This window comes from Heterodontus francisci, chromosome 19 (assembly GCF_036365525.1).
Source record: "Heterodontus francisci isolate sHetFra1 chromosome 19, sHetFra1.hap1, whole genome shotgun sequence".
In the NCBI taxonomy this organism is placed as follows: Eukaryota; Metazoa; Chordata; class Chondrichthyes; order Heterodontiformes; family Heterodontidae; genus Heterodontus; species Heterodontus francisci.
In genome coordinates, this window is record NC_090389.1 from 20,531,849 (window position 1) to 20,558,195 (window position 26,347).

General features: G+C 44.5%; 1 protein-coding gene across 2 annotated transcripts in view; it reads right to left on the reverse strand.

Moving 5' to 3' along the window:
• sec13 (SEC13 homolog, nuclear pore and COPII coat complex component) overlaps positions 1–26,347 on the reverse strand; it is a 52,024-nt gene that overhangs the window by 25,392 nt on the left and 285 nt on the right. The window contains exons 1-3 of one of the 2 annotated variants that reach the window (XM_068051436.1): positions 22,102–22,126; positions 21,559–21,603; positions 1,258–1,373 (exon numbers count right to left, since the gene is read on the reverse strand). In XM_068051436.1, the coding sequence (XP_067907537.1) occupies positions 1,258–1,373; positions 21,559–21,564 (122 nt within the window). In that variant the 5' untranslated portion in view covers positions 21,565–21,603; positions 22,102–22,126. Of the gene's footprint in view, positions 1–1,257; positions 1,374–21,558; positions 21,604–22,101; positions 22,127–26,347 lie in introns of those variants that run through there. The other variant, XM_068051435.1, reaches the window with a different exon arrangement.

Genomic DNA, 26,347 nt, shown 5'->3' on the forward strand with positions numbered 1-26,347 from the left:
TTGTCACTGTCCAAAGTCTCTCTGTAGATTGCTAGGCAAAGCTGTGGCAGTTTATATTTTGAAAAAAGGCAATTATACCATTCAGTGGAGGGCATACAGCAGGAAGAGGAAAGGGGGAATTACGAGAATGCTCCATCCTCACAACTTAACCAGACAATGTGAACCAAGCAAAGCTCATCGCCCACATCTTACTGATGCTAAAGATGGATGGTTTCTTGTCCTTATTTCCTGCCAAGTTAATAGCTTGAAATGACAAATTACATTCACCACACTAGCTCTGGAGTAGGAGAAGGATCTTAGGATGTGGGCAACACTGGTAAGGACACACTGATTGCCTTCCTCAGGGCAACAAGGATAGGCAATCATGGGCTTTCTTGAAAGTGATTGTTTTTACAATTGAGTGGCTTGTTAGGACTCTTCAGAGGGCATTAAGAGCCAACCACAGTTTGCACACTAAGACTGCTTATTTCCATCTCTGTAACATCACCCTACTCCACCCCTGCCTCAGCTCATCTGGTTCTAAGTCCTCATCCATGCCTTTGTCACTCTATTCCAGCACACTCCTGGCCACCTCCCACATTCTACTTTCCGTTAACTTGAGATCATCCTTCCTCACACCAAGTCATGTTCACCTAGCATCCCTATGCTCGCTGACCTACACTGATTTCCAGTTGAGCAACACCTCAATATTAAAATTCTCATCCTTGTTTTCAAACTTCGCCATGGCCTCGTTCCCACCTATCTCTGTAATCTCCTCCAAGCCCCATAACCCTCCGAGAGGTGTCTGCAGTCCTCTAATTCTGGTCTCTTGAGCATCCTCGATGTTAAATCCTCCACCATTGGTAGCGTGTCTTTAGCTGCCAAGCTTTGAAATTCCCTCCCTAAACCTCTCCACCCTTTATTCCTCCTTTAAGATGCTCCTCAAAAACCTACTACTTTGGCCAAGTGCATGGCCATCTGCCCTAATATCTCCTATACGGCTTGGTGTCAAATTTTGCTTTATAATCTTCCTGTGAAGTATCTTGGGATATTTTATCATGTTAAAAACGCTAATCAAATTCAGGTTCTTGCTGGTAGATGAAATAAGCAGGACCTTTGCATTTAGGAATGGGTAAATATATCCTGAATAAAGGGAAATTAATAGTATATTGGTCTTTCAGAAAGCAGGTATATTACTGGTTGTTCTCAGTAAAGTTGAACACATGTTAATACTTGTAAGTGAAGAAGACCTCTTGCGAACCAAAACTTGCCACTTACCCCCTCAGGTCAGCAACAAGGATCTGGCCTCCATTTTTAACATCAAATATTTTCACGGATCGGTCTGAGGAGCAGGTTGCAAGACGGGTGCCATAATAATCCATCTGTGCATCATGCTGCATGTAAATAAGTGGGGAAAGTTTTTAGCAAACTTACACTGTATGCTGCAACTGCTCAAATTATTACAGCTGTTTCAAAACAAACACTTCCATTCGGACTTGCCCAATAAACCAATGAACCCTTGCAGTGATATTTAGTTATCTAGATGAAGGCACATTAGAAATATCCAACATACATACAAAGCAACTATTTTCAGCCCCAGTTATAGAGACTGCAGCAGGTAGATCAGCACATCGCCACTTCCTTGGCTGCATTTGCAAAGTATATCAAAATCTTTACGAGACTGTTAATCGACAGTAACTTTATATGTTTTAATAGATGAAGAGCTAGGCATTTGTTGTCCATTTCCTCACCGCCTCAGGTTGGGGTACAGTTATACAGCACCTTCGGACTGGTCTCGAGTACCTCAGCTAAATGGCCAATCTTTAGACAGTGTCAGCAGAGTATTCAGCTGCATGTGGGGGTGGGGAGGGGTGGGTTGGGTGTAAACCTGATCCTATCCAACATTCCTGCACCCCCCCCCCCCCCCCCCCCCCGCTGCCCACACAAACAGCATTTCCAAGCAATGGATATTCAGTGTAAACTCTTTCTCATTTTCTCCACGCCCTGTATACTCGAGAGTGGCTGAGACCAATTGTAGTGCTTTAAATGGTACCCTGGGGATCACTTACTCAACATAGACCAGGAACAAATCAGAGACTTTGTGATACCCCTGGCTTTGTACAGGATTGGTGATGCTGTTACCAACTAGGCCATGATGCAGAGAAGTGATTGTGAAAGTATAAATACAATATTCCACGCACCAAGTTACTTGCACGGGTTAGAAGGTGCAACTTAAACAGGAAGCCACTTAATGAAGCCGACAAAGCTTGATGATTAGAAAGAAAAGGATGTGATTTGTGCAACAGAGGAGCCAGCTGCCGATACAACCTGGTACATGTAATCAGCTAACTTGGCACACCAATAGTCACGCCGCAGGTGATTAGCTAACCCTGAACACTGCTGAGGATTGATGGATCTGATTCCTCTCTACATTTTCATCTACACACCCTTGATTCCACATCACAATGCATCTTTGATTTGTAGTTGAATTGAATCAATTTTATTTGAAGTGTAAATAACCTTTACTGATCAACAATGATAAAGCACAAGTTAATTTGTACTCTTATGCAATTTTGATAAGTAGTCAACAACAGCTCAATAGCAGAGAAACCGACAGTGCTTATTATTTAACAGACACACACAAGGAAGTACGTGATACAGACAGCACTGAGGATCCCTATTCTGATGTTCAACCTGATCAACACTGCCATCCTCTGGACTCCATATCACATAGCCAAAGGGGCTCTAGGTTGCTCTTGCATCCACATAAAGATTCCCACTTTGATTGGTCTCCAACTAAACAATGGGAAGGACAAAACGATCATATCTGGCCCCCACCACAAACTTTCACCCTCATCACTGACTCCATCTCCCTCCTAACCACTGTCTCAAGCTAAACCGGATTGTTCAGAAGCTCACTGTTGTTCAGCCCGGGCTGATTCAAACCCCACATCCTCTTCAGCACAAAGACCAGCTATTTTCACCTCCTTAAAATTACCCACCTATGTCGCTGCCTCAACCCATCTGCTGCTGAAACCCCTTTGTCACCTCCAGACTCAACTATTTCAATGCTCTGCTTGCTGGTCTTCCATCTTTACACTCTAAAATTGGGTTGATCCAAAACTCTGCTGCCCTTGTCCCATTCTGCACAAAATGCCAACATTCTCACCAACTACAATGGATCTTGGACCTTAACATCTCAAATTTAAAATTCTTATCCTTGTATATAAAACCCTCCAATGCCTTACCCCTCCCTCATCTCCAACTCCTCTAGCAGAACAGCTCCTCCAAACTCTCTATTGTTTTGACTGCATCCTCTTGAGCATCCAATCACATTCCCTCCCCCCCGACACACTCTTCACTCCATTGGTAGCCATGCCTTCAGTCTTCTAGGTCCCACGGAACTAGAACTCCCTCCCTCTACCTCCCTTTAGACCCTCCTCAAAACACACCACTTTGACCTAACTTTTAGTCATCCCCAAATATCACTAAGATTGTAACTGTAAAGCTGCCGGAATAAGTTAGCTTGTGACTTTGCCACCGCGCGGCAGAGAACAAGAAGAGACAAGGGAGAGAGAAAGCAAAAACTTGAAGACCAAAGCTGAAAGAGAAAGAGTGGTGCGCTCTGCCGTCAAGCAAATAACATGGGTAGTATCTGTGTTAGACTGTTAATCACTGCCTGAGTTTGTTACTAATAGTTTATCTGAGAACTTAACAAACTTGTCTTTACCTTTATCTCAATAAAGTCAATTCACAACATGCTGCTGTGCTGTCAAGTCTGTTCCCACCTTAGAAGGGGGTATAAAACACCCCTATCTTATCAAAAATCTTAGTGGCACCCCAGATGCGACTTGGCACATTGTGAACACTTTTTGGGAGAGAGGATCTCAAGCTCGCGAGACTGGCCAAACATGCGTCTTGGGAAGGAAAACCCTTTTGGGTAGTGTGGAGACCTTAAAGGACCCACCAGTGATCAAAGGCACTTATAACAGAATATATATAAAGAGAATAAATAAAGTCATGTTGTCTAAAGATGTTAAACGGGTCTTCAAGCAGAAATACAAGGAAGTTATAGAGGTCAGTCAAGATAAGATAGGCCAGAATTTAAAGATAGAGAAGGCAAAAAACCTTCTGGCTTACAGCACTCAGAAAGATAAAGGGATTGAGCAACTGAACCAGTGGGTTCGAGATTTGGAGCTGTGCCACAAGTGTACGACTGCTCTGTTACAGCAACAGCATTTAGAGTCATAGAGTCGTACAGCATAGAAACAGGCCCTTCGGCCCACCGCGTCCATGCCGACCATAATAACTATCGATACTAATCCCACCTGCCTGCATTAATTCCATATCCCTCTATGCCTTACTCATTCAAGTACCTGTCCAGATGCCTCTTAAGTGTCGCTACTGTTCCTGCCTCCACCACCTCATTCCAGATACCCACTATTCTTTGTGTGAAAAATGTACCCCTTTGATCCCCTTTAAACCTCCTCCCTCTCACCTTAAATCTATGCCCTCTAGTTTTAGTCACCCTACCATGGGCAACAGACTCTGGCTATCTACCCTATCTATGCCTCTCATAATTTTACATACCTCTATCATGTCCCCTCTCAGCCTCCTTCGCTCCAGGGAAAACAGACCCAGCCTATCCAATCTCTCTTTATAACTCAAGCCCTCCAAACCAGGCAACATCCTTGTGAATCTTTTCTGCAACCTCTCTAGCTTAATCAGATCTTTCCTGTAGTACAGCGACCAGAACTGTACACAGTACTCCAAATGCAGCCTAACCAACGTTATGTACAACTGTAACATGACGTCCCAACTCTTGTACTCAATGCCTCGCCCGATGAAGGCAAGCATGCCATACGCCTTCTTCACCAGCCTGTCTACCTGTGTTGCCACTTTCAGGGCACTATGTACTTGCACCCCAAGGTCTCTCTGCTCAAGAACACTCCCCAAGGCCCTGCCATTCACTGTATATGTCCTGCCCTGGTTTAACTTCGCAAAATGCATCACTTCACACTTGTCTGCGTTAAATTCCATTTGCCACTCCCTTGTCCACTTTCTCAGTTGATCTATATCCTGTTGTAACGTTAGACAACCTTCTTCACTGTCCACTATACCACCAATTTTGGTGTCATCTGCAAACTTACTAATCATGCCCCTTACATTCACATCCAAGTCATTAATATATATGACAAACAACAGAGGGCCCAGCACCGATTCCTGCGGCACACCACTGGTCACAGGCCTCCAATCTGAAAAACAACCCTCCACTGCCACCCTCTGCCTCCTATCACCAAGCCAATTTTGTATCCAATTTGCTAGCTCACCCTGGATCCCATGTGTTCGAACCTTCTGGACCAGCCTACCATGCGGGACCTTGTCAAAGGCCTTGCTAAAGTCCATGTAGACAACGTCCATCGCCCTGCCCTCGTCAATCCTCTTGGTCACCTCCTCGAAAAAATCTAATTCGTGAGACATGATTTCCCACGCACAAAGCCATGCTGACTATCCCTAAACAGACCATGCCTTTCCAGATGCATATAAATCCTGTCTCTCAGAATCCCTTACAATAACTTTCCCACCACTGATGTAAGGCTCACTGGCTTGTAGTTCCCTGGCTTATCCCTGCTGTCCTTCTTAAATAAAGGCACAACATTAGCTATCCTCCAGTCTTCCAGTACCTCACCCGTGGCTAACGATGATCCAAAAATCTCTGCCAGGGCCCCAGCTATCTCCTCCCTTGCTTCCCATAGCATCCTAGGATACACCTGGTCAGGCCTTGGGGATTTATCCACCTTAATGTACTTCAAAACCTCCAACACCTCCTCCTTTGTAATGTTGATATGCTCCAGGATATCGCTGTTCCCTCCCTTGAACTCACTAGCTTCCATGACCTTCTCCACGGTAAATACGGACAAGAAATATTCATTTAAGACCTCGCCCATTTCCTGTGGCTCCACACACAGATTGCCACACTGATCCTTAAGGAGACCTATTCTCTCCCTAGCTACCCTTTTACTCTTAATATACTTATAGAATCTTTTAGGATTCTCCTTTATCTTATCTGCCAGGGAAATCTCATGGCCCCTTTTCGCCCTCCTAATTTCCTTCTTAAGTGTAGTCCTACATCCCCTGTACTCCTCGAGGGACTCGCTTGATCCCAGCTGCCTATACCTGACATATGCCTCCTTCTTTGTCCTGACCAGACCCTCAATATCCCTCGTCAGCCAAGGTTCCCTAAACTTGCCAGCCTTGCCCCTCCATCTAACAGGAACATGCCGGCCCTGAACTCTTCCTATCTCACTTTTAAAAGCCTCTCACTTGCCAGACGTCCCTTTACCTGTAAACAGCCTCTCCCATTCAACTTTTGAGAGTTCCTGTCTGATGCCATCGAAATTAGCCTTCCCCCAATTTAGGACTTCAACCTGAGGACCAGTCCTATCCTTTTCCATAACCATCTTGAAGATGATAGAGTTATGGTCACTGGTCCCAAAATGGTCCCCCACTGACACATCAACCACCTGCCCATCCTCATTTCCTAAGAGGAGGTCGAGTGTAGCCCCTTCTCTAGTAGGGCCATCCACATACTGCTTCAGAAAACTATCCTGGACACACTTAACAAATTCTTCCCCATCTGATCCCTTAGCACTAAGGCAGTCCCAGTCAATATTAGGGAAGTTAAAATCATCTACTACAACCCTATAATTCCTACACCTATCTGTGATTTCCCTACATATATGCTCCTCCACTTCCCTCTGACTACTGGGGGGCCTATAGTATAATCCCATCAAAGTGATCACCCCTTTCTTATTTCTAACATCTACCCATATGGCCTCGCTGGACATTCCCCCCGGGATATCCTCTCTAAGTACTGCCGTGACGTCCTCCCTAATCAATAGTGCAACTCCCCCTCCTCTCTTACCTCCACCTCTATCACGCCGGAAAGATCTATACCCCGGAACATTGAGCTGCCAGTCCTGCCCATCCCTCAACCACGTTTCCGTAATAGCAATAATATCACAATCCCATGTACCGAGCCATGCTCTGAGTTCATCTGCCTTTCCTGTAAGGCTTCTTGCATTAAAGTAAATGCAGTTTAACCTACCAGACCTTCCACGCTCCCTGTCCTGCCCCTGCCCGGCCTGCCTACTGGACTTGCTTGCTTTAACCTCTACATTTGCCGCAACTATCTGATCTGAGCGACTACTACTTTGGGGCCCACCCCCCCTGCAAGACTAGTTTAAACCCTCCCGAGTAGTGCTAGAATATTGGTCCCCTTCCAGTTTAGATGCAACCCGTCCTTCCTGTACAGGTCACCTCTGCACCAGAAGAGATCCCAATGATCCAAATGGCTGAAGCCCTCCCGCCTACACCAGCTCTTCAGCCACGCATTCATTTGCCTAATCCTCCTATTCCTACCCTCACTAGCACGTGGCACAGGGAGTAATCCTGAGATTACAACCCTAGAGGTCCTGCTTTTTAACCTTCTGCCTAACTCCCTATATTCACTTTGCAGGACCTCATCTCTTTTCTTGCCAATGTTGTTAGTACCAATCTGGACCACGACCTCTGGCTGCTTACCCTCCCCTTTCAGAATGTCCTGCAGCTGCTCCGAGACATCCTTGACCCTAGCACCAGGGAGGTAACATACCATCCTGGAGTCTCGTTTGTGGCCACAGAAACGCCTATCTGCACCCCTTACAATAGAATCCCCTATCACTATAGCTCTTCCAACCCTTTTTCCTCCCCTGCTGTGCAGCAGAGCCCTCCATGGTGCCACGATCTTGGCTGTTGCTGCTTTCCCCTGGGAGGTCATCCCCCACAACAGTATCCAAAGCGGTATATTTGTTTGAGAGGGGGATGGCCACAGGGGACTCCTGCACTACCTGCCTGCGCCTACTACTCCGTCTGGTGGTCACCCATCTCTTTTCTGCCTGTGCAGCCATTACCTGCGGTGTGACCACCTCACTAAACGCGCTATCCACGATTTCTCTACCCTGAACACTGGCGTAGCCGTGACTGATGCTCAGGAAAATGCAAGTCAGTTGAAACAACAGGAGACGGAGAATGAATACTTCAGAAAAAGTTTGGAACTGCAGAGAAAATTGGGGAGACTATGGGCAATTGTGTCTGCAGTAACCATGGGAGGCATTGTCCTGTTGTCCTAAGAGAATGGTGGTTAGAACGTAGATTTTGGAAGCTGGAGAGGGAAAGTGTTATCAGAATGAGGAAAGAGGGACAACTTACGATGTTTTTAGTGAAATATAAAGTGAGTAAAATAAATTTACCATCTTTTGATTCGAATATGTGAATGTTAGAAGCTTCCATGAATGAAATGAATGTCCTTGGGATGTGTAGCTTGTGCTCTGTAGAGCTGACAGTTGTTAACGCTTTGTAGTCTGGCTTTAATGCTGAAAGCATGAGTCTGTTACTTGTTCTATTTTTACACATGAATATTTCTGTGGGAACCTTGAGTCATGTTTAGGGTGCGAACTAGTTGAACCTGCGTATGTTCTTTGGGATCAGGCCAAGGAATTTAACACAAATTTTTAGTATTTTGAATTCATAACCCATTACAGGAATCAATTTTTCTAAGTTGTTTGGAACTGAGTGTGAAAAGTGATTGTTGAGTGTGTTTAGTTCAATTTAAGATTGTACACACAGAAATGCGACATAAAATTGAATTATATTTTAAATTAAAGTTTTTATTTTAATTTTAAAAGTTGGTTTTGCAACTGTGAAAAGGCAATGAACAATTTTCTAAGAGATAAGCTTCAGCCTTGAAGGTCTGAAGATGTCTGGCAGAAATCTAATTTGAAGTTTAAAACACTGCTTCAATTGAAGTTCCAGTTTAAAATCTGTTCTTGCTTTTTTTTTGCAGTTTAAATTAAAGACATGTCTTACTGTTTTAAGTAGAAAATGTCAGGAATTGGATATTGGTTTAAGGGCGAGAGGGATAAATAAAGAAGATAGGGGGCTGAATTTTACGCTGCCCCAGCGGGTCGGATGGTGGCGTGGGGGCGGTGTAAAATTGAGCGGCAGGCTCTGGGAGGCCCCCCGCTTCCGCCTCTGGACAAGTTTACGGCACGGGGTGGAGATGGCCTGCCCTCCCAAGGCCATCAAGGCCCTTCAGTGGCCACTTAACTGCCCCTGCCCACCTCCACGGGTGTTTTACCCATGGCAAGCAGGTGTACTGGGGATGTGAAAGGCCGCCCAGTGATAGCTGTGGCCTTTCTGCGCCCCGGTGGAGGGGGCATGGCAGTTGGGCACAGGGTGCCCGATTGAGGGCCGCCCCCATCTCCCAACCCACCCCCGGGACCCAAAACACCCCCCTTCCCCCCAAACGACCACTCCAGCCTCACCAGGGAAGGACCGATCCCACGGGTGAGGCATGCCCCTCCTCGATCCATGGCACCAGCTGGACTGCAGTCCCAGCAGTGGCCACCGCTCCCGGTGGCGCTGCTGGGACTAAGAGCTGCCTGCCCGCTGATTGGCCGGCAGCTCAGAGGCGGGACCTCCTCCCTCAAGTGGGTGGAAGTCCCGCCTTGGGACACTCAAAGCCTGGGGAGCCGTAAAACATGGGACGGATCCCCAGGCTAGGCGGAAGCAGGTTCACCACCGACTTTCACGTTGGAGTCCGGCTCCCGTCCATCCACCGTAAAATTCTGGCTATGGGAAAGATTGGAATGTTTAAAGTTTGTGTAAGAAGCTGGTGTTCAATCTTTTGTTATAAGAATGTTAAATAACTTTTTCTTTAGTTTTTGGTTTTATTAGTCATTTGAAAAGGCACCTGAAGAGAGGGAAAAAATGACGTAATACACCATTGCTTTAAAAAAAGCATGTGCTATTCTGTTCTGTGTGTAGTTAATAAATATTATACGTTAATAAGTCTGAATTAAGTTTATATTATTAAGGTTAACTGACCTGGTAAGTTGAGAAAACTGGAATTTCATTTGTGGCCACAATGAAGTTTATGTCAAGTTTTCAGGAAGTCTTTAATTCCGGACAAAAGACTCGCTCATATAACATTGGCAGTTTTGATTTTTAAATGTTTGTTGCTGTGAACTTGAATTTGGAGTCATCTTTGTTGTATAAAAAAAAATCCTTGGATTAGAGACCTCTTATAAAAGATGCTAAAAGTTTGGAAACAATTGGAGTTTAACCTAAAATGCTGTCTTTCATAATGGAGATGCTTTCCTTTGACGTTGATAATGTTCCTAATGCTTTTGTTGTTTTCAAACCCTAAGGATACCAAAAGAATTGGAAAAAAAAGTTTTAAATGGAGTTTAGTTCTTTTCGATCCGGAATGTTTTTTTCTAAAAAAGTTATGTAAAGTGACACGAGAAGGTTTTGCTCCGCCCCCTTGAAGACAAGCAAAAAATTAACCCCGCTGCAGCTGTTGTTTTTCCATTTAATCCACCACACAATTTTTGCATTGCTGAGAGTAAAATTTATATATATTGGAAATTATTAAATTTTAAATTGACAGATATAATTGGACAAATTAACCCATTGGGCTCAGGGGCACAGCCACAATGAATTCTTTGTGATTTTTTTTAAGCAGGTGACGGTAGGTTCCAAGGCCACATGAGAACTGAGATCCAGCAGCTTTATGAATTTAAGAACATAACTGCAGACATCAAATGTCACAGCATAGTCACAATTTGGACTAAAGGCTTTGCCTTTTCAAAACTTGTGTTATTTGTTATCTATGAGACAAAGTGCTTGAGAAGGAGAGATAGTTGCAAGCACTTCTGCCTTTAATGTAAAAAAAACTATGCCATACCACATAGCCTGGGCATAAGAAATTGGAATTGATAAACAAAATCAAATTGATATGAGTGGTTATTTAAAGCACTCAAAGGGGAATATATTTGACATTTAAGGGGATAGTCAAAATTTCATTCCACAAAAAAATGATGGAAAAGCAGTCTAGGTGGTTCCTAAGTATAAAAAAACAAAGTTTCTTTTGGGGAGAAATTAAATGGAACATGAACAAAACCTGTCACCCCCAGCAACACTGTTATTTGAATCTGGAATAATTAGGGATGTTGAAAATACAGTGTAATCTAGCAAGTTACTTTTAAGAAATTAAAATATCAAAGATAGAGAAAAAACAAACAAAATATGGGAATGCCTGGAATCAAATGGAAATGTTTGATCTCTGTTTTAAAGATATTATGAATATTGGACTGTAAAGTTTCTCCAGGGCTCAAAATGAAATAGAATTATAATTAATGGGAATTGGCAATTAGATCTGGCTGATGCAAGAATTAATAAAGGAATTTTGGGGATAAACAATGGTGAAATAAGAATTCAAACTATTAATTTAATATAGTGTAGAATTTCCATGAAGCCTAGAACTTTCCAGCGAAAGTCAGGAAAGTAAATAATTTGATAGTTTTCTCTTGGAGATATTTGTATCCTTGCCTATGAGTTTTTTTTTTATAAAGAGAGCTACATTTGAAAGTCTGGCCACGACCTGAAACATCAGGACCATGCAGGGAGAGGTAAGCAAAGATCTCAGACAGACCATCAGCAGCTCCCCGACCTTTTTGATCTTTTGATAAGATTGCCTGAGAGTTGAGAATATGTGGCATGATATTGGGATACCGGTGTAAATGTGCAGATGTGATTTGTTACATGTAGAGCAACTAACTAGCAAAATGCAAGGCAAAATGCACTGAAGAATGGGTCTCAAACATGTTCACCTACTCGACAAACAGCATAGCATGAAATGGTTAATGCGGCCAGTAGAGTGAGACAACATTTTACATTACCAAGGCATTGACATGTATTCCACAGAGAAAATGACTTTACAATAATCAGGATAAATCAAACACATTGATAATGATCAGAGGGAGTAAAATTAAAGTTCAGAAAGACAGTTGAAGGTCTAGGAAAATAATATTTAGTAAGAACAATTTACAAGATGAATACATGCAAAGAGAGCTGGAGAATCTTTTAAGTCCATGCATGATGGAAGGATTGTGATATTGCATTGAATGTAATATGACGCTTTTGCGATTTAGTGTGATTGGGCCATGGATCCGTGAATGTTGCCACCACAATAGCATGCAGGCTTACCTGGACCAAGAGTCACTGACATGCGATGTAAGCCTACACAGGTGGGGTAGTAACAGCGCTAACTACATTTACCTTCGGATGGGCACGTATTGCGTTATAACTAATGTTCAGACAATCATCCATGGAAGAAGGGAGTGTCCAATTTTAGAGTCCACCTTTGTTTTAAACCCACCCAGACAACTACTATAGGCGGCCATGTTCTGTTTCCCGTAGTGATCCACAATGTCACTGAGATAAAGAGTTAAGTTCTCCATGCAGGCAGAAGCCCTTAGAGCTGTCATGAATTTTGGGCACCCCATACCCCTTAGCCTATGGCCCATAATAGAAAGGACCACCTCACAGAAACACTTGGTAAAAATGATGCCGAACAATGACTGTAGAATGCAGGAAATACAATGGCTAGGCGACCACCAGTCTGCAAATAAAACCAGACCCGAGCCCGACAGAACCACATCCGACCTGAGCAACTAATATAGGTAGTATCTGTGTTGGACTGTTAATCACTGCCTGAATTTGTTACTAATAGTTTACCTGAGAACTTAACAAACTTGACTTTACCTTTATCTCAATAAAGTCAATTCACAACAAGCTGTTGTGCTGCCAAGTCTGTTCCCACCTTAGAAGGGGGTATAAAACACCCCTATCTCATCAAAAATCTTACATCACCTTCATTTTTCCTGATTCCTCCCTGAAATGCCTTGGGATTTTTTTTTTACATTAAACGGCGCTACAAATGTGCAGCTAGTTATTGCAGGACTGTGTAAAATAACCATTTATGGTATTGTTTCACACAATACAATCCACACCTATTGGCCACTACCTCTCCCTCACCTCCAGTCCTCAATAGGTTTGCTAGTCCACCTCTCTCTGGGCCTCCATTCATGGCCTGCGCAACTCTAAAGGGTTAACCAAGCTGCAGTGTAGTTTTCTCTCCTTTTTAGTATTCCTTCCAAAGAAAGACATATTGCTAGTCCAGTTTCCCACAGGCAAGTAAAAAGGGGCCCTATAAAAATAGAACTTTGTAGGACAACTGGCTTTTATAGCCCTTTTCCTCAGAGAAGTGATTGGACTCCACATAACTGATTATCGTGGCTCACTGTGTGATGCATCATAGGCGCAAACCAGTGTCCCATCTGCGATGCAGCAGCATTCCCAAGAATGATTCCCAAGCAAGTTATGGATTAGGATTATACTCCGATTACAAAAAAGGTCAGTAACACTGGGCTCTCAGTTCGACTGAATTACAGCACAACTTCATACAGGTCTAAATCAGTGGCAGGGGTTCAGCCTGGTGATGAGCTTCAGTGCTTTGGACAGTACAATTCAAAGCTATTTGCTGTCACCTCCCCTTCACCTACAGCTTTATCAGATTTTCTACAGCGTCTCCATCTGGGCTTCCTTCTACCAGCCATAGGACATTTATCAAGGTGGAATTCAACATAGGTTACTCTCCTTTTCCCCACTCGAGATTCAAGCACATAATCTAGGCTGACTTTTCAGTGCAGTACGGAGGGAGTGCTCCACTGTCAGAGGTGTTGCCTCTTGGATGAGATGTTGAACTAAGTGCCCTACTGTCCTCTCAAGTGGATGTAGAAGATCACATGGTATTATTCAAAGAGCAGGAAGTTCTCCTTGGTGTCCTGGTCAATATTTATCCATCGACAAATGTCACTAAAACAGATTATCTGATCATTTATCTCATTGCTCTTTGTGAAACCTTGCTGTGTGCAGATTAGCTGCCGCATTTCCTACATTACAAAAGTGACTACATCTCAAATGTACTTCATTGGCTGTAAAAAGCTTTGGCATGTCTTGAGGTCATGGAAGTCGCAATATAAATGCAAGTCTTTTTCTTAGTATCTAGCAAAAGATGACAGACCAGAGAATACTATCAGGAAGTAGCTGCATGCCAAGGAATGCTATTGGGAAGCAGATGCAAAGCACTCCTCCAGAGAAAGACGTTGCCTATTCGTTTTTCATTTATAATGGGGGAAGTAAGCTGGTGATGTGTTTAACGAAGGGAATGGGAAAAGGCAGGGAACAAACTGCCTGCCAGCACTGTCTGGAGAACCCACAGAATCAGCAGCAAGGGGCAGACAGGATGTCAAAGGGAATAGCAATTAATTTTTTTAAATGCCCTGCTGTTAGAAATTTAAAACAAAAATCAGGATTACGTTCAATGTAGATGAAAGCAATTTGAATAGGAAGGTAGTGCTCACCCAGAGACACCAGCTCCACAGTCTGTATATGAAATATATTCATCTACCTCTTTCTCTGAAAAAAATATTTCTCAAAAATTTAGTGTAAAATTTTTAATATCGTTGTAATATATTGTTGCATTGGGGTGACGCCTAAGGGAACTTACTAAAATTAAGTATTCATTACATGCTGTGGGTGGTAGCATGAGAAGGGGTTGAGACCTGAGGCCTTGAGAATCTTTTTAAAAACCTTTAATATGAAAAAACCAGAAGATAACCCCACCCCGCAACTACTGAGACCTTAGTGCTGCAGCAACAACTCTGCACAACAACATAAGAAACAGGTCAGTAGGCCTCTCGAGCCTGGTCCCCCATTCAATAGTACCATGATCTTTGAACTGAACTCCACTTTCTCACCTGATCCCCATACCTGCTAGAGTCCAAAAATTTATCGATCTCAGCCTTTTGTGTACCTTTTCAAAATCTAAATATACTATGTTCACTAGTAGCCCTTTAGCCACCCTGGGGAGGCGGGGAGTGGGGGGGGAAGAGGCGGGGAGTGGGGGGGGGGGGAAGAGGCGGGGAGTGGGGGGGGGAGAGGCGGGGAGTGGGGGGGGGGGAAGAGGCGGAGAGTGGGGGGGGGAAGAGGCGGGGAGTGGGGGGGGGGAAGAGGCGGGGAGTGGGGGGGGGGGAAGAGGCGGGGAGTGGGGGGGGGGAAGAGGCGGGGAGTGGGGGGGGGAAGAGGCGGGGAGTGGGGGGGGGGGAAGAGGCGGGGAGTGGGGGGGGGGAAGAGGCGGGGAGTGGGGGGGGGGAAGAGGCGGGGAGTGGGGGGGGGGGGGAAGAGGCGGGGAGTGGGGGGGGGGGGAAGAGGCGGGGAGTGGGGGGTGAAGAGGCGGGGAGTGGGGGGGGGAAGAGGCGGGGAGTGGGGGGGGGAAGAGGCGGGGAGTGGGGGGGGGAAGAGGCGGGGAGTGGGGGGGGGAAGAGGCGGGGAGTGGGGGGGGGAAGAGGCGGGGAGTGGGGGGGGGAAGAGGCGGGGAGTGGGGGGGGGGGAAGAGGCGGGGAGTGGGGGGGGGGGGAAGAGGCGGGGAGTGGGGGGGGGAAGAGGCGGGGAGTGGGGGGGAAGAGGCGGGGAGTGGGGGGGGAAGAGGCGGGGAGTGGGGGGGGAAGAGGCGGGGAGTGGGGGGGGAAGAGGCGGGGAGTGGGGGGGGGAAGAGGCGGGGAGTGGGGGGGGGGAAGAGGCGGGGAGTGGGGGGGGGAAGAGGCGGGGAGTGGGGGGGGGGAAGAGGCGGGGAGTGGGGGGGGGGAAGAGGCGGGGAGTGGGGGGGGGGGAAGAGGCGGGGAGTGGGGGGGGAAGAGGCGGGGAGTGGGGGGGAGGCGGGGCGTGGGGGGGGGAGGCGGGGAGTGGGGGGGGAGGCGGGGAGTGGGGGGGGGAGGCGGGGAGTGGGGGGGGGGGGAGGCGGGGAGTGGGGGGGGGGGGAGGCGGGGAGTGGGGGGGGGGTGGAGGCGGGGAGTGGGGGGGGGGGGGAGAGGCGGGGAGTGGCAGAGGGGGGGAGGCGGGGAGTGGCAGAATAAGAAAGATAGACAGAGAGAGCAGGTGCGATCAAGATCACTCCTAACAGATGAACATCTATCTGGAATACTCCGCATCACTACAACAAATCTGTGGGCAGACACTGACGACTTGTGCAAGAGAAAAAATGTTAGGTATCTCACTAAATCAGTATCCAACATAGTGGCAAGAGAGCAAGTCAATAAATTAGTCTTCTCACTTAAAGCTTCTTTGCAAAAATGCACATTTGTTGTTTTGATTCATAGTAAGCTAAATTTTTAATGCCTTTGTCTTTCCGAAATTGTCTCAGTAGCCCCTTATGTAAGACAAAAATTGTAATGTGGCCCCCAACACAAAAAGGTTGGACATCCCTCTTTCTCTCTGTTCCTCCTCCCCACCCCCCCACCCTTTCTCTCTGTCCCCCACTCCCTAGCAGCTAAGTTATTTTAAAACACAAGCTTAAAGGCCTGTGTAATGTAAACTCATTTTAAAATGGCATAAATCCTTAGGGAATGTCTCGATTTCTACACTCCAGCATGTATTACTCAGTGACATGTTGAAAGTTGCTGGACTTTTACTTCTAGATTAATGTCACAATTCCGCTGCTATCCATTTGGAATCACATTGTTCCTGAACTTGAACTGAGGAAAAAACAGGCAAGAAAATGCAAGGAATCTCCAGAAGTCAGCACTGTAAATTCCTCATGTATACAACAGTACGGTGTAAGGGGCTGAGTGATATTGGCAAAAACAGGATGCTGCAAACCAATATACAATAGTTAGTACATAGAATGTAACAGATGGCTTTAATAAACCTTAATCTACGATGAACTGTCTACAATTCCTTAACAAACTCCATGCTGCATTTGCAGTTTCAAAAACTGTCGGGGAGGACATAGTAAAAAATTTATTATGTTTCAATGACCATGTTAGAAACAGTCATTAACTGATTTTATTTGCTGTGAATTGGATTAAAGGACAAGTTTTTAACAAGTTCAAAGATCAGTAACTGCAATATACATGATTTATTATCCAGTTTGAGGGCAGATAACCTGAGTGGCCAGTGTTATTTGAAAGTTTTCTGTATGGTATAATTACGTCAAAAGTGCACCATTGCGAACAGGCAAGAGATTTGGCTTGACGTAAAAGTTGACGGAGAACCCGCTTTCACCTCGCCTGGGAATCTGACCTGTATTTTGCGGGTCCCCAGGCTTCAACTGGTGTGAGGCGGGACTTCCACCCACTTGACTGCAGCCCAGCATGCACAGAAAATGCCTGGGAGCCTGGAAGGCAGGGAAGTTTTGGTTGCCTCGCCGGGGGTAATTAGTCAGGCCCTGGTGAGGCAGGGGCGGTCGTTTGTGGGGGGGGGGGGGGGGAGGGGAGGGTGCGGTGGGACATGGGGGTGGTTGGGGTAGCGGGGGTGGCTCGATCATGAGGGCCATCCCGGGACGCTCGACAGCCACCTGGTTTTGCCAGGCAGCTTTTCTTGGTCCTCGGCCGCCCAACCAGTCACTTAAGGGACTGGATTGGCCTGGGGTGGGCGGACGGTTCCCACCCACCTCCCCCACCCGCCCTACGTAAAGCAGAGATGGGGAATAGGCCATTCCACTGACAGTCAAGAATTACCCAATCAGTGAAGAAGAGTCCATTCGCTTTCCAACAGAAGTGACTAGGCAGTGCACTGTAAGGATCCACGTGCTGGCCAACCAATGGCGGCAACATGGGCACGAGTCGACTGGTGGCAGGAAGTCAAGCAATGAAGCTCCCAGAGTTCGCGACCCTGGACAAAAAATGGTCACCCACTGTGCTCAAACTTCTACAAAGTGGTAAGTCTACAACTGCGACCAAAAAGCACATGTGGGAACATGGGTTATGATGTTGAGTGTGCTGCCTGTGTAAATATTATACCCGAGGGCCTTGGTGTGACTGCTAATTATGCAATGAATATAAATAAAGGTATTGAATCATGTAGAAAGTGAAAGTATTGAAGCGAGGGGAACCCCCGCAGATGAAGTGCGCCCTGATATGGTCAGTGTCAGCCAGGCTATTTTCATTTGTTCATTTAGATCACTTACATTTAGCGTCTTCACAGTATGATCACAAATTAGTGTTCACTTTGTGAATGAATGGAAAATCAACAGCTTTCTGGTTAAAATACTGTGGCGTTCCTCACCATTTAACTCCAGTGCAGTACTGATAATTCACTGTTTCAATCCCTGATTTATGCAGAAGGTTGGTCTTAACACCTCTGGAATACGCTGGGAGGGTTAAAACAAAGTGTAAATATTTCCATTTCCGATCACTATGCTGGAATTGCGCATGCGGTGATCTTCACTGTCTAATATTTTGTTAGCACTCAGCAGAATTGCAGCGCACAATGGGCCAGAAAAGACCTTTTGGCATAGACAGATAATCCTTGCTCAGCGTGGTGCCAAGTTAGGCTGGCCTATATGGGGAGGGGTACAGAAGGTGATAGAGTGGAGGGCTCAGTTTGTGTCCATAACTCCCCCCCATTCACTGAACTCTCAAACGTAATGGCCATGCTACACAGAGTCACCAGGTAGAAGACAGAACTCTCTTCATGCAGCAAAGTAAATAAACACAAGACAGCTACCATTTCAATAGAATGAGAGAAAGTAAATGAGTACAAATTAATCTCAACAATCTTTACATCCCCCCCAAAAAATGAACAAGTTTTTTTAATAAGGGTGTTCTGTAAATTTAAATAGTTTCATAAAAGCAGCAGGTTAACCCCATCTTTTACAGTAGCTCGATTTTAAAATTCTCATCCTCAAATCCCTCCATGTCCTCCTTCCTCCGTATCTCTGTAATCTCTTCCAGCTCCACAACCCTTTGAGGTATCTCTGCTCGTCGAATTTTAGCCTTTGGAGCATCCCTGATTTTAATTGCTTCACCATCGATGGCAATCACTTCAGGTGCCTGCGTACTAAACTCTGTTGTTCCCTCCCTGAACCTCTCCATCTCTCTTTCGTCCTTTAAGACACTCTTTAAAACCAACCTCTCGAATGAGCTTTTAGTCATCAATCTTCATCTCTCTTTATGTGGCTTGGTGTCAAATTTTGTTTGAAATTGTCCCTGTGAAACACCTTAGGATGTTTTATTATGTTAAAGGCAGTATATAAATACAAGTTGTTGTTTTACTGTGGGCAGGCTGGTTTCTGATGGGGGTGGTACACAGCTCATGCCACTTTGGTCCTCTTCTTTGCCCAATATTCTCTTCAGGAGCTTGTCTCTTTCTAGATGTGACTGGCACCAGTTTTGTTTTTTATTCTCATGGTGATGATTAAGAACTAAATCACAGACCTACCTATATCATTGATCACATCACAGCATGCAATTCACTCCTGAGCATCCAGCATTCTACGGATAAACCATTTCCAAAATCTCCAATAAACCCCAGAACGTACCTTATACATGGGCATGTACTCTCTATTATACAACTTGCATGAGTGCGCTGGTATCTGTGGAGGTTTTTGCTTTAAATGATTCAAAATTACAGAGCACGACTATATTTGTCTCTGCTTGTCTGCCTCTCCCCCCTTTCAAAAAAATTACTGAATTTATCTGTGCATGCTTTCCTTCATTGTAGCACTGCTCTGGTCACCTGATGCCCTTCCTAATATGCTCGAAAAACTAAAAATAATTACTTTTCTGAGTTCCTCTTGCAAAGTGAGAGCCTGTACAGTGATGCACAGAAATGAGACACAGTGCACTGCAGTTTCTGAGATGTGCAATGGACAGCCTGCTGTTAGAAATAATTGCAGTGCCGGCTTAAATGTATTCGGGAATAAGAGTTTAGGCGACAGAAACAGAATCACAGAATTGTTACAGCGCAGGAGGCGGCCATTCGACCTGTGTCCGCACTGGCTCTCTGAAATTCCTTCAGTCCCATTCCCCTGCCTTCTCCACATAACCCTGAACATTCTTCCTTTCCAGATAACTGTCTAGTTTCCTTTTGAATGCTTCAATTGAACCTGCCTCCATCACTTTTTCAGGCAGCAATCACTTGCTGCGTGAAAAAGTTTTTCCTCATGTCACTTTTGCTTCTCTTACCAAATACTTTAAATCTGTACCTTCTCGTTCTCAATCCTTTCACGAATGGGAACAGTTTCTCTCTATCTACTCTGTCCAGACCCCTCATGATTTTGAATACCTCTATCAAATCACCTCAGCCTACTCTTTTCCAAGGAAAACAGTCCTAACTTCTCCAATCTGTCTTCATAACTGAAACAAGCCTCTTTCTGTCAGCCCTCAATCCCTCCCTTTCCCTGATCTTCAGGTGCCAGTCACAATCTGCAGAGACACCCCTGGCCTCCCTCACAAATGCTCAGAACTGTCTGCTTTGGGGTGGAGCAGTGGCAGCACTACCTGTGATTATAGATAGTTTATAGATATTTAAAGTAAAGGACACCTCAAAGCATCTGCATTGAAGCATTAATGACGGGCATAAACACAGCAAGTTCAAACTGAACAATGATCACAGTACAAAAGCAGATGCTGGAAATCAATAACAGAAAATGCTGGAAATACTCAGCAGGTCAGGAAGCATCTGTGGAGAGAAAAAAAACAGATTTAGTGACGTTAACTCTGTTTTTCTCTCCAGAGACGCTGCCTGACCTGTTGGACATTGCCATCATTCTGTTTTTGTGCATTGAACAATGATCAATTCATTAAACTACAATGATATAGTTAATGTTCGCAAGGTACATCAACCCAATCCTCCCCAGAGATCCAGTTATCACCTGAAACCATTCCCATCATCCACTTCAAGGGCTTTCCCTGGCAAATTACATCAACCTCCGAAGGATGGCCGACTTCCTGCTTACTCCTAATTTTCATGTTACTATTTACCAAAGAAAAAAAATTAAACTGCAACAAAGTGCCCACCCCTGATGTTTGAATTGTAAAGTGATAGTCACTTAGAGGTGTGCTGTTCTGGCCATTTGATCACCTGATTGGTGAGTGAACGCAAGGTGCAATATAGAAAATAGAACTGCAGCACCTTCATTCATCAACTTAAGCACACGTAAGCAAACAAAGCTCAAGGAGTTTAGTTATCTGAAACCTGATTAGATTGCAGGCTCGTGAATCACTCCAAGACAACTATTTATTACATGTGATACATGCCCTTTTATGATGGTTTTATTCAATTTTGTTTTTTAGGGCATTTCTGTGATCTTCCAGGTGAGGGTAATCTCGTAAAATTGGAACAATGTTCCATTTTATCCACCCAAATCAGCATTAAGTATTCCTCAGATGAGGCAGAGTACGGACTGGATACACAGTAAAGTTCCCTCTACACTGTCCCTTTAAATACTCCTGGGTCAAATACAGCACAGATCAGATACAGGGTAAAGCTTCCTATACACACTCTCTTTAAATACTCCCAGGTCAGATACTGGAATGCATTTGAACCCAGGTCATACTAAAACACAAGTACTCATGAACGGTTTTACTGCTGCAGGACTTTGCTCTGCTGTATAGGATCATAACAATTAGGGAATTTCCTAATATTGAGTTCTCCACCTCCTTACCCATCACATAGCTAGATTCAAGCATTCACACAGAGATACAAACATATCTTAATAGAAACCTCAGTATTCAGACTGAACTACATTCCCAATAAAGTGAATCAATCTCTAAATGCTTTTGGCAGGAATGATTAAGCAAATTGCAGTCTTTTGAGAGTTCACGCTGTAATAAGAATGGCCAATCCACTTACAATCATATCCTCGTGGGACGTATCCACCGTGTTAATTACAGAAACCTATGTAAAAAAGAAAGATTAAGTGAAATTACCAGAACAGCTTTTTTCCAAAATGTGATCTTTTCTGTTAAGGAAGGCAAAGGATGTTTAGCCCATTTCCAGCATTCTTCCCATACATGCCACCCAGTCCCAGTATCCAACACTTCCAGTTAAATGCCCCAGTCACAACCTCAGCAAAGTGTTCATAATTTAACAGTGTGACTTCTTTTGTTTGCATGCCAGCGAACCTGTGGTCTCTCTGAATAGGTTGCAAATTAATGTTAAATTTTCTGTTGTGGGTCTCCCTCCCTGCCCGCCTCCCTCAACAACTCACTTCGCATAAAGCCCTTATAATCTGCTGACAGAGGAAACTCGTATCCTCAGTTGGAGTTATGATTTGAACCCAGGTCCAGGTGATGAAATATGAGGGTATAACCCATTCTCTGACTTAACAGTTCTGAAGCTTCCTACTCTGCAAAAAACCACTAAATAAGATTTATCAAAATCCATTTAACATACTTCACAGAATGGTTACAGGACAGAAGACAGCCATTCGGCCCGTCGTATGAGCGCTGGCTCTCCGAAAGAGCAGTTAGTTTATCTCGTGTCACTCCCCCGCCTTCTTCCTGTAGCCTTGCACATTCTTCCTTTTCAGTTAACAATCCAATCCCCTCTTGAATACCTCAATTGAACCTGCCTCTACCGCACTCTCAGACAGTACTTTCCAGACTAACCACTCACTGCATGAAAGTTTTTCCTCGTGTCACTATTGCTGCTTTTGCCAATTATCTTGAATCTGTGTACACTTGTTCTCGATCCCTCTGCCAATGGGAACAGTTTTTCCCTATCTACCCTGTCCAGACCCCTCATGATTTTGAACACCTCTATCAAATCTCCTCTCAAGCTTCTGTTATCCAAAGAGAACAGTCCCAACTTCTCAGTCTATCCACATAACTTAAGTTCCTCATCCCTGGAACCATTCTCATGAACCGACCTTTTTTCTGCACTCTCCAATGCCTTCACATCTTTCCTAATGTGTGGCACCCAGAACTGGGCACAATACTCCAGCTGAGCCCAATCCAGTGTTCTACACAAGTTTAACATAGGTCCCTTATCTTTGTACTCTATGTCCCTATTAATGAAGCCTAGGATACTGTATGGTCTATTAATCGCGCTCTCAACCCATCCTGCCACCTTCAATGATTTATGCACATATACACCCAGATCCCTCTTCTCCTGCACCCACTTTACAAATGTACCCTTTATTTTATATTGTCTCTCCATGTTCTTCCTACCAAAATTATTCACTTCACATTTCTCTGCATTAAATTTCATCTGCCACTTGTCCATCCATTCCACCAACTCGTCTATGTCCTTTTGAAGTTCTACACTATCCTCCTCACAGTTCACAATGTTCCCAAGTCTTGTATCATCCACAAATTTTGAAATTGTGCCCCGTACACCAAGACCTAGGTCATTAATATGTATCAGGAACAGTAAGGGTTCGAACACAGACCCTTGGGGAGCTCCACTACAAACCTACAAACAGTGATTAATTAACAAGCCAGAATCTTACAGCACAGGAGACCATTCAGCAAATCAATTTTTCCCACTCCCTTGTTCTTTCCCCACAGCACTGCAAATTTCTCCTTTTCAAGTATATATCCAATCCCTTCTGAAAGTTACTCTGACACAGACATGATGGGCCGAACAACCTCGTTCTGTGCTGTATCATTCCAGGATTCTACGAATCTGCTTCCACCAGACTTGTGTGCCCACCTGAACAGGCATAAGGCACTGGTTTCAAATCTCTCCCAAAAGATGGCAACTCCAACTGTGCAGTACTCCTTTACTATTGCACTGAAATGCCAGCATAGATTCGGTGCTCAAGTCATGGACTTGGCTTGAATCCACAACCTTTTGAAACTGTTACCACTCAGGGATACTTTGGGATGTCATAAGAACATGGAATGCAATGTTGTTTCCTCTGTTCCCCCAAAGCATCATTATGGTCGGCTGGGTGATTTGGTAAGCTAGACACGTACCCTTCACCTCTGGGTGGAGGTGTAATTGGATAGCAGTCAGGAGTGGGAACCTGGACAGATATTACTCCTGCCCTTCCTGAGTCCAAGAACATAAGAAATAGGAGGAGCAGGCCACTCAGCTCCTCAAGCCTACTCCGGCATTCAATAAGATGTTAATTGTGTATTGTTTAATTATATGCAGGTGGAGGGTGTTAACTGGGATCTCACTTGACCACTTATAAGGAGACTCTTACAGAGACTGATGGAGGGCTTTGAGTGGAGTTACCATTTTTAATCCTGTTACTCTGTAAAATTGAGTAAAGACAGGCTCCAGCATCATCCTTTCACAACAAGCTTTCTGGAGTTTAACGTGGTAGCAGAGAATGGTCGCCGAAAGCTGAAGTTGGAAACTAGGAACTTTTTTTTTTAACGTAGAAAACTAAAATCTCACTGGCTATTGTGGAAAATATGGCAGAAAGCAAGTCTAATTTGCAAGGGGGATTGAGTATAAAAGTAATGAAGTTTTGCTTCAACTGTACAGGGCATTGGTGAGATCTTACCCACAGTACTATGCACAGTTTTGGTCTCCTTACTTGAGGGATATAATTCCATTGGAAGCATTTCAGCAAAGGTTCTCTAGGGTAATTCCTGGGATGGAGGAGTTGCTTTTATAAGGAAAGGTTGAGTAAGTTGGGCCTATACTCATTGGAGTTCAGAAGAATGAGAAGTGATCTTATTGAAACATAAGATTCTGAGGGGGCTTGCAGGGTAGATGCAAATTGTTGAGGCCCAGCACTGATCCCTGTGGCACCCCACTAGTAAGAGTCACCAACCTGAAAATGACCCATTTATCCTGACTCTCTGCTTCCTCTTAGGTAGCCAATCCTCTATCCATGCTAATATATTACCCCCAACACCATGAGCTCTTATTTTGGGTAGTAACCTTTTATGTGGCACCTTATCGAATGCCTTTCAGAAATCCAAATATAATACAAGTTTTTTTTATTCCTTCATGGGATGTGGGTGTCACTGGCAAGGCCAGCATTTGTTGTCCATCCCTGATTGTGCTTGACAATGGAGTGGAAGTTAAGAGTCAACTACATGTAGCTCAGACCAGGTAAGGACAACAGATTTCCTTCCTAAAAGGACATTAGTGAACCAGATGGATTTTTACAACAATTGACGATACAGACTAGCTTTCAATTCCAGATTTCTTTTTTATTAATTGAATTTAAATTCTACCAACTGCCGTGGTGGGATCTGAACCCGTGTCCCTCGGGCATTAGTCTGGATTACTAGTCCAGTGACATTACCACTCCCATGGTCGCTACTGGTTCCCCTTTATCCACACTGCTTGTTACATCCTCAAAGAACTCTAATAAATTTGTCAAACACTATTTCCCTTTCATTAAACCATGTTGACTTTGCCTGATTGTATTATGATTTTCTAAATGTTCTGCTGTTACTTCCTTAATAATGGATTCTAGCACTTTCCCAATGATAGATGTTACATGAACTGGCATATAGTTTCCTGCTTTCTGTCTCCCTCCTTTCTTAAATAGAGGTGTTACATTTGCAGTTTTCCAATCTGCTGTGACCATTCCAGAATTTTGGAAGATTACAACCAATGCATCCACTATCTCTGCCGCACTTCTTTTAAGACCCTAGTATGCAGGCTATCAGGTCCAGGGGACTTGTCAGCCTTTAGTCCCATTAGTTTTCTCTATTGATAGTTTTAATTTCCTCCCTCCCTTTTGTCTCTTGATTTTCTACTCTTCTTAGGATGCTTTTTACATCTTGTACTGTGAAGACAGATACAAAATACTTGTTCAAACACTCTGCCATTTCCTGGTTTCCCATTATTAATTCCCCAGTCTCATCCTCCAAGGGAACAACACTTTCTTTAGCTACTATTTTCCCTTTTACATACTTGTGAAACCTTTTACAGTCTATTTTTCTATTTCTCTCATACTTTCATACTTTAATTTCTCCCTTTTTTTAAGTAGTCGTTTGCTGTTTTCTAAAATTTTCCCAATCTTCTGGCCTCCCAATACTCTTTGCAGCACTGTATGCCTTTTCATTTAATTTGATACAATCCCTAACTTCCTTAGTGAGCTGTGGATGCTGCATCCTTTGCATGGTGTCTTTCTCAATGGAATATATTTCTATTGAGAGATTGTCCTAAGATCACTTAAAGCATCCCCACTGTCTCAGAACAGACCCAGAGGTTGAACTTGGAGCCATCTTGGCTTATACTGGTCAAAACATTAACACGCAGCCACTGAGATGATCCACTGGAGGCAGTTGTCGTCAGTTCTTTCTGTGATTGTGGGACCTAACAGAGTTCATCTCAGAGTCTCATTGGAACGGGACTGATGAACAGGCAGCAATGTTCAAGGAGGGAGTAAAAGGTATGGGGTAGAAGGATTTAGATGGTCAGCGAGGGAGAAACTGGACAAAGGCAGAGAGCAGTTGAAGAGTTAATGTAAGATGTGGTAGCTGCCACTGGGAGAGAGATGATGTGTCAAGAGTCCCACTGCTGCTGAAAAAGGAAAATGACTCCAAACCAGGAATTGTGCAGAACAGGGACTGCAGCTCGAGCTGATTAAATCTCCTTCCCTCATCTGTCCCCCTGACATAACACAATATAAAACAATTCCATGCTGGGGCCTCCCCAGTCCACAGGAGCAGAGCTCCCACTCTGGGCCAGGGCCAACTCTCTCTCCGCCATAGGCACAACA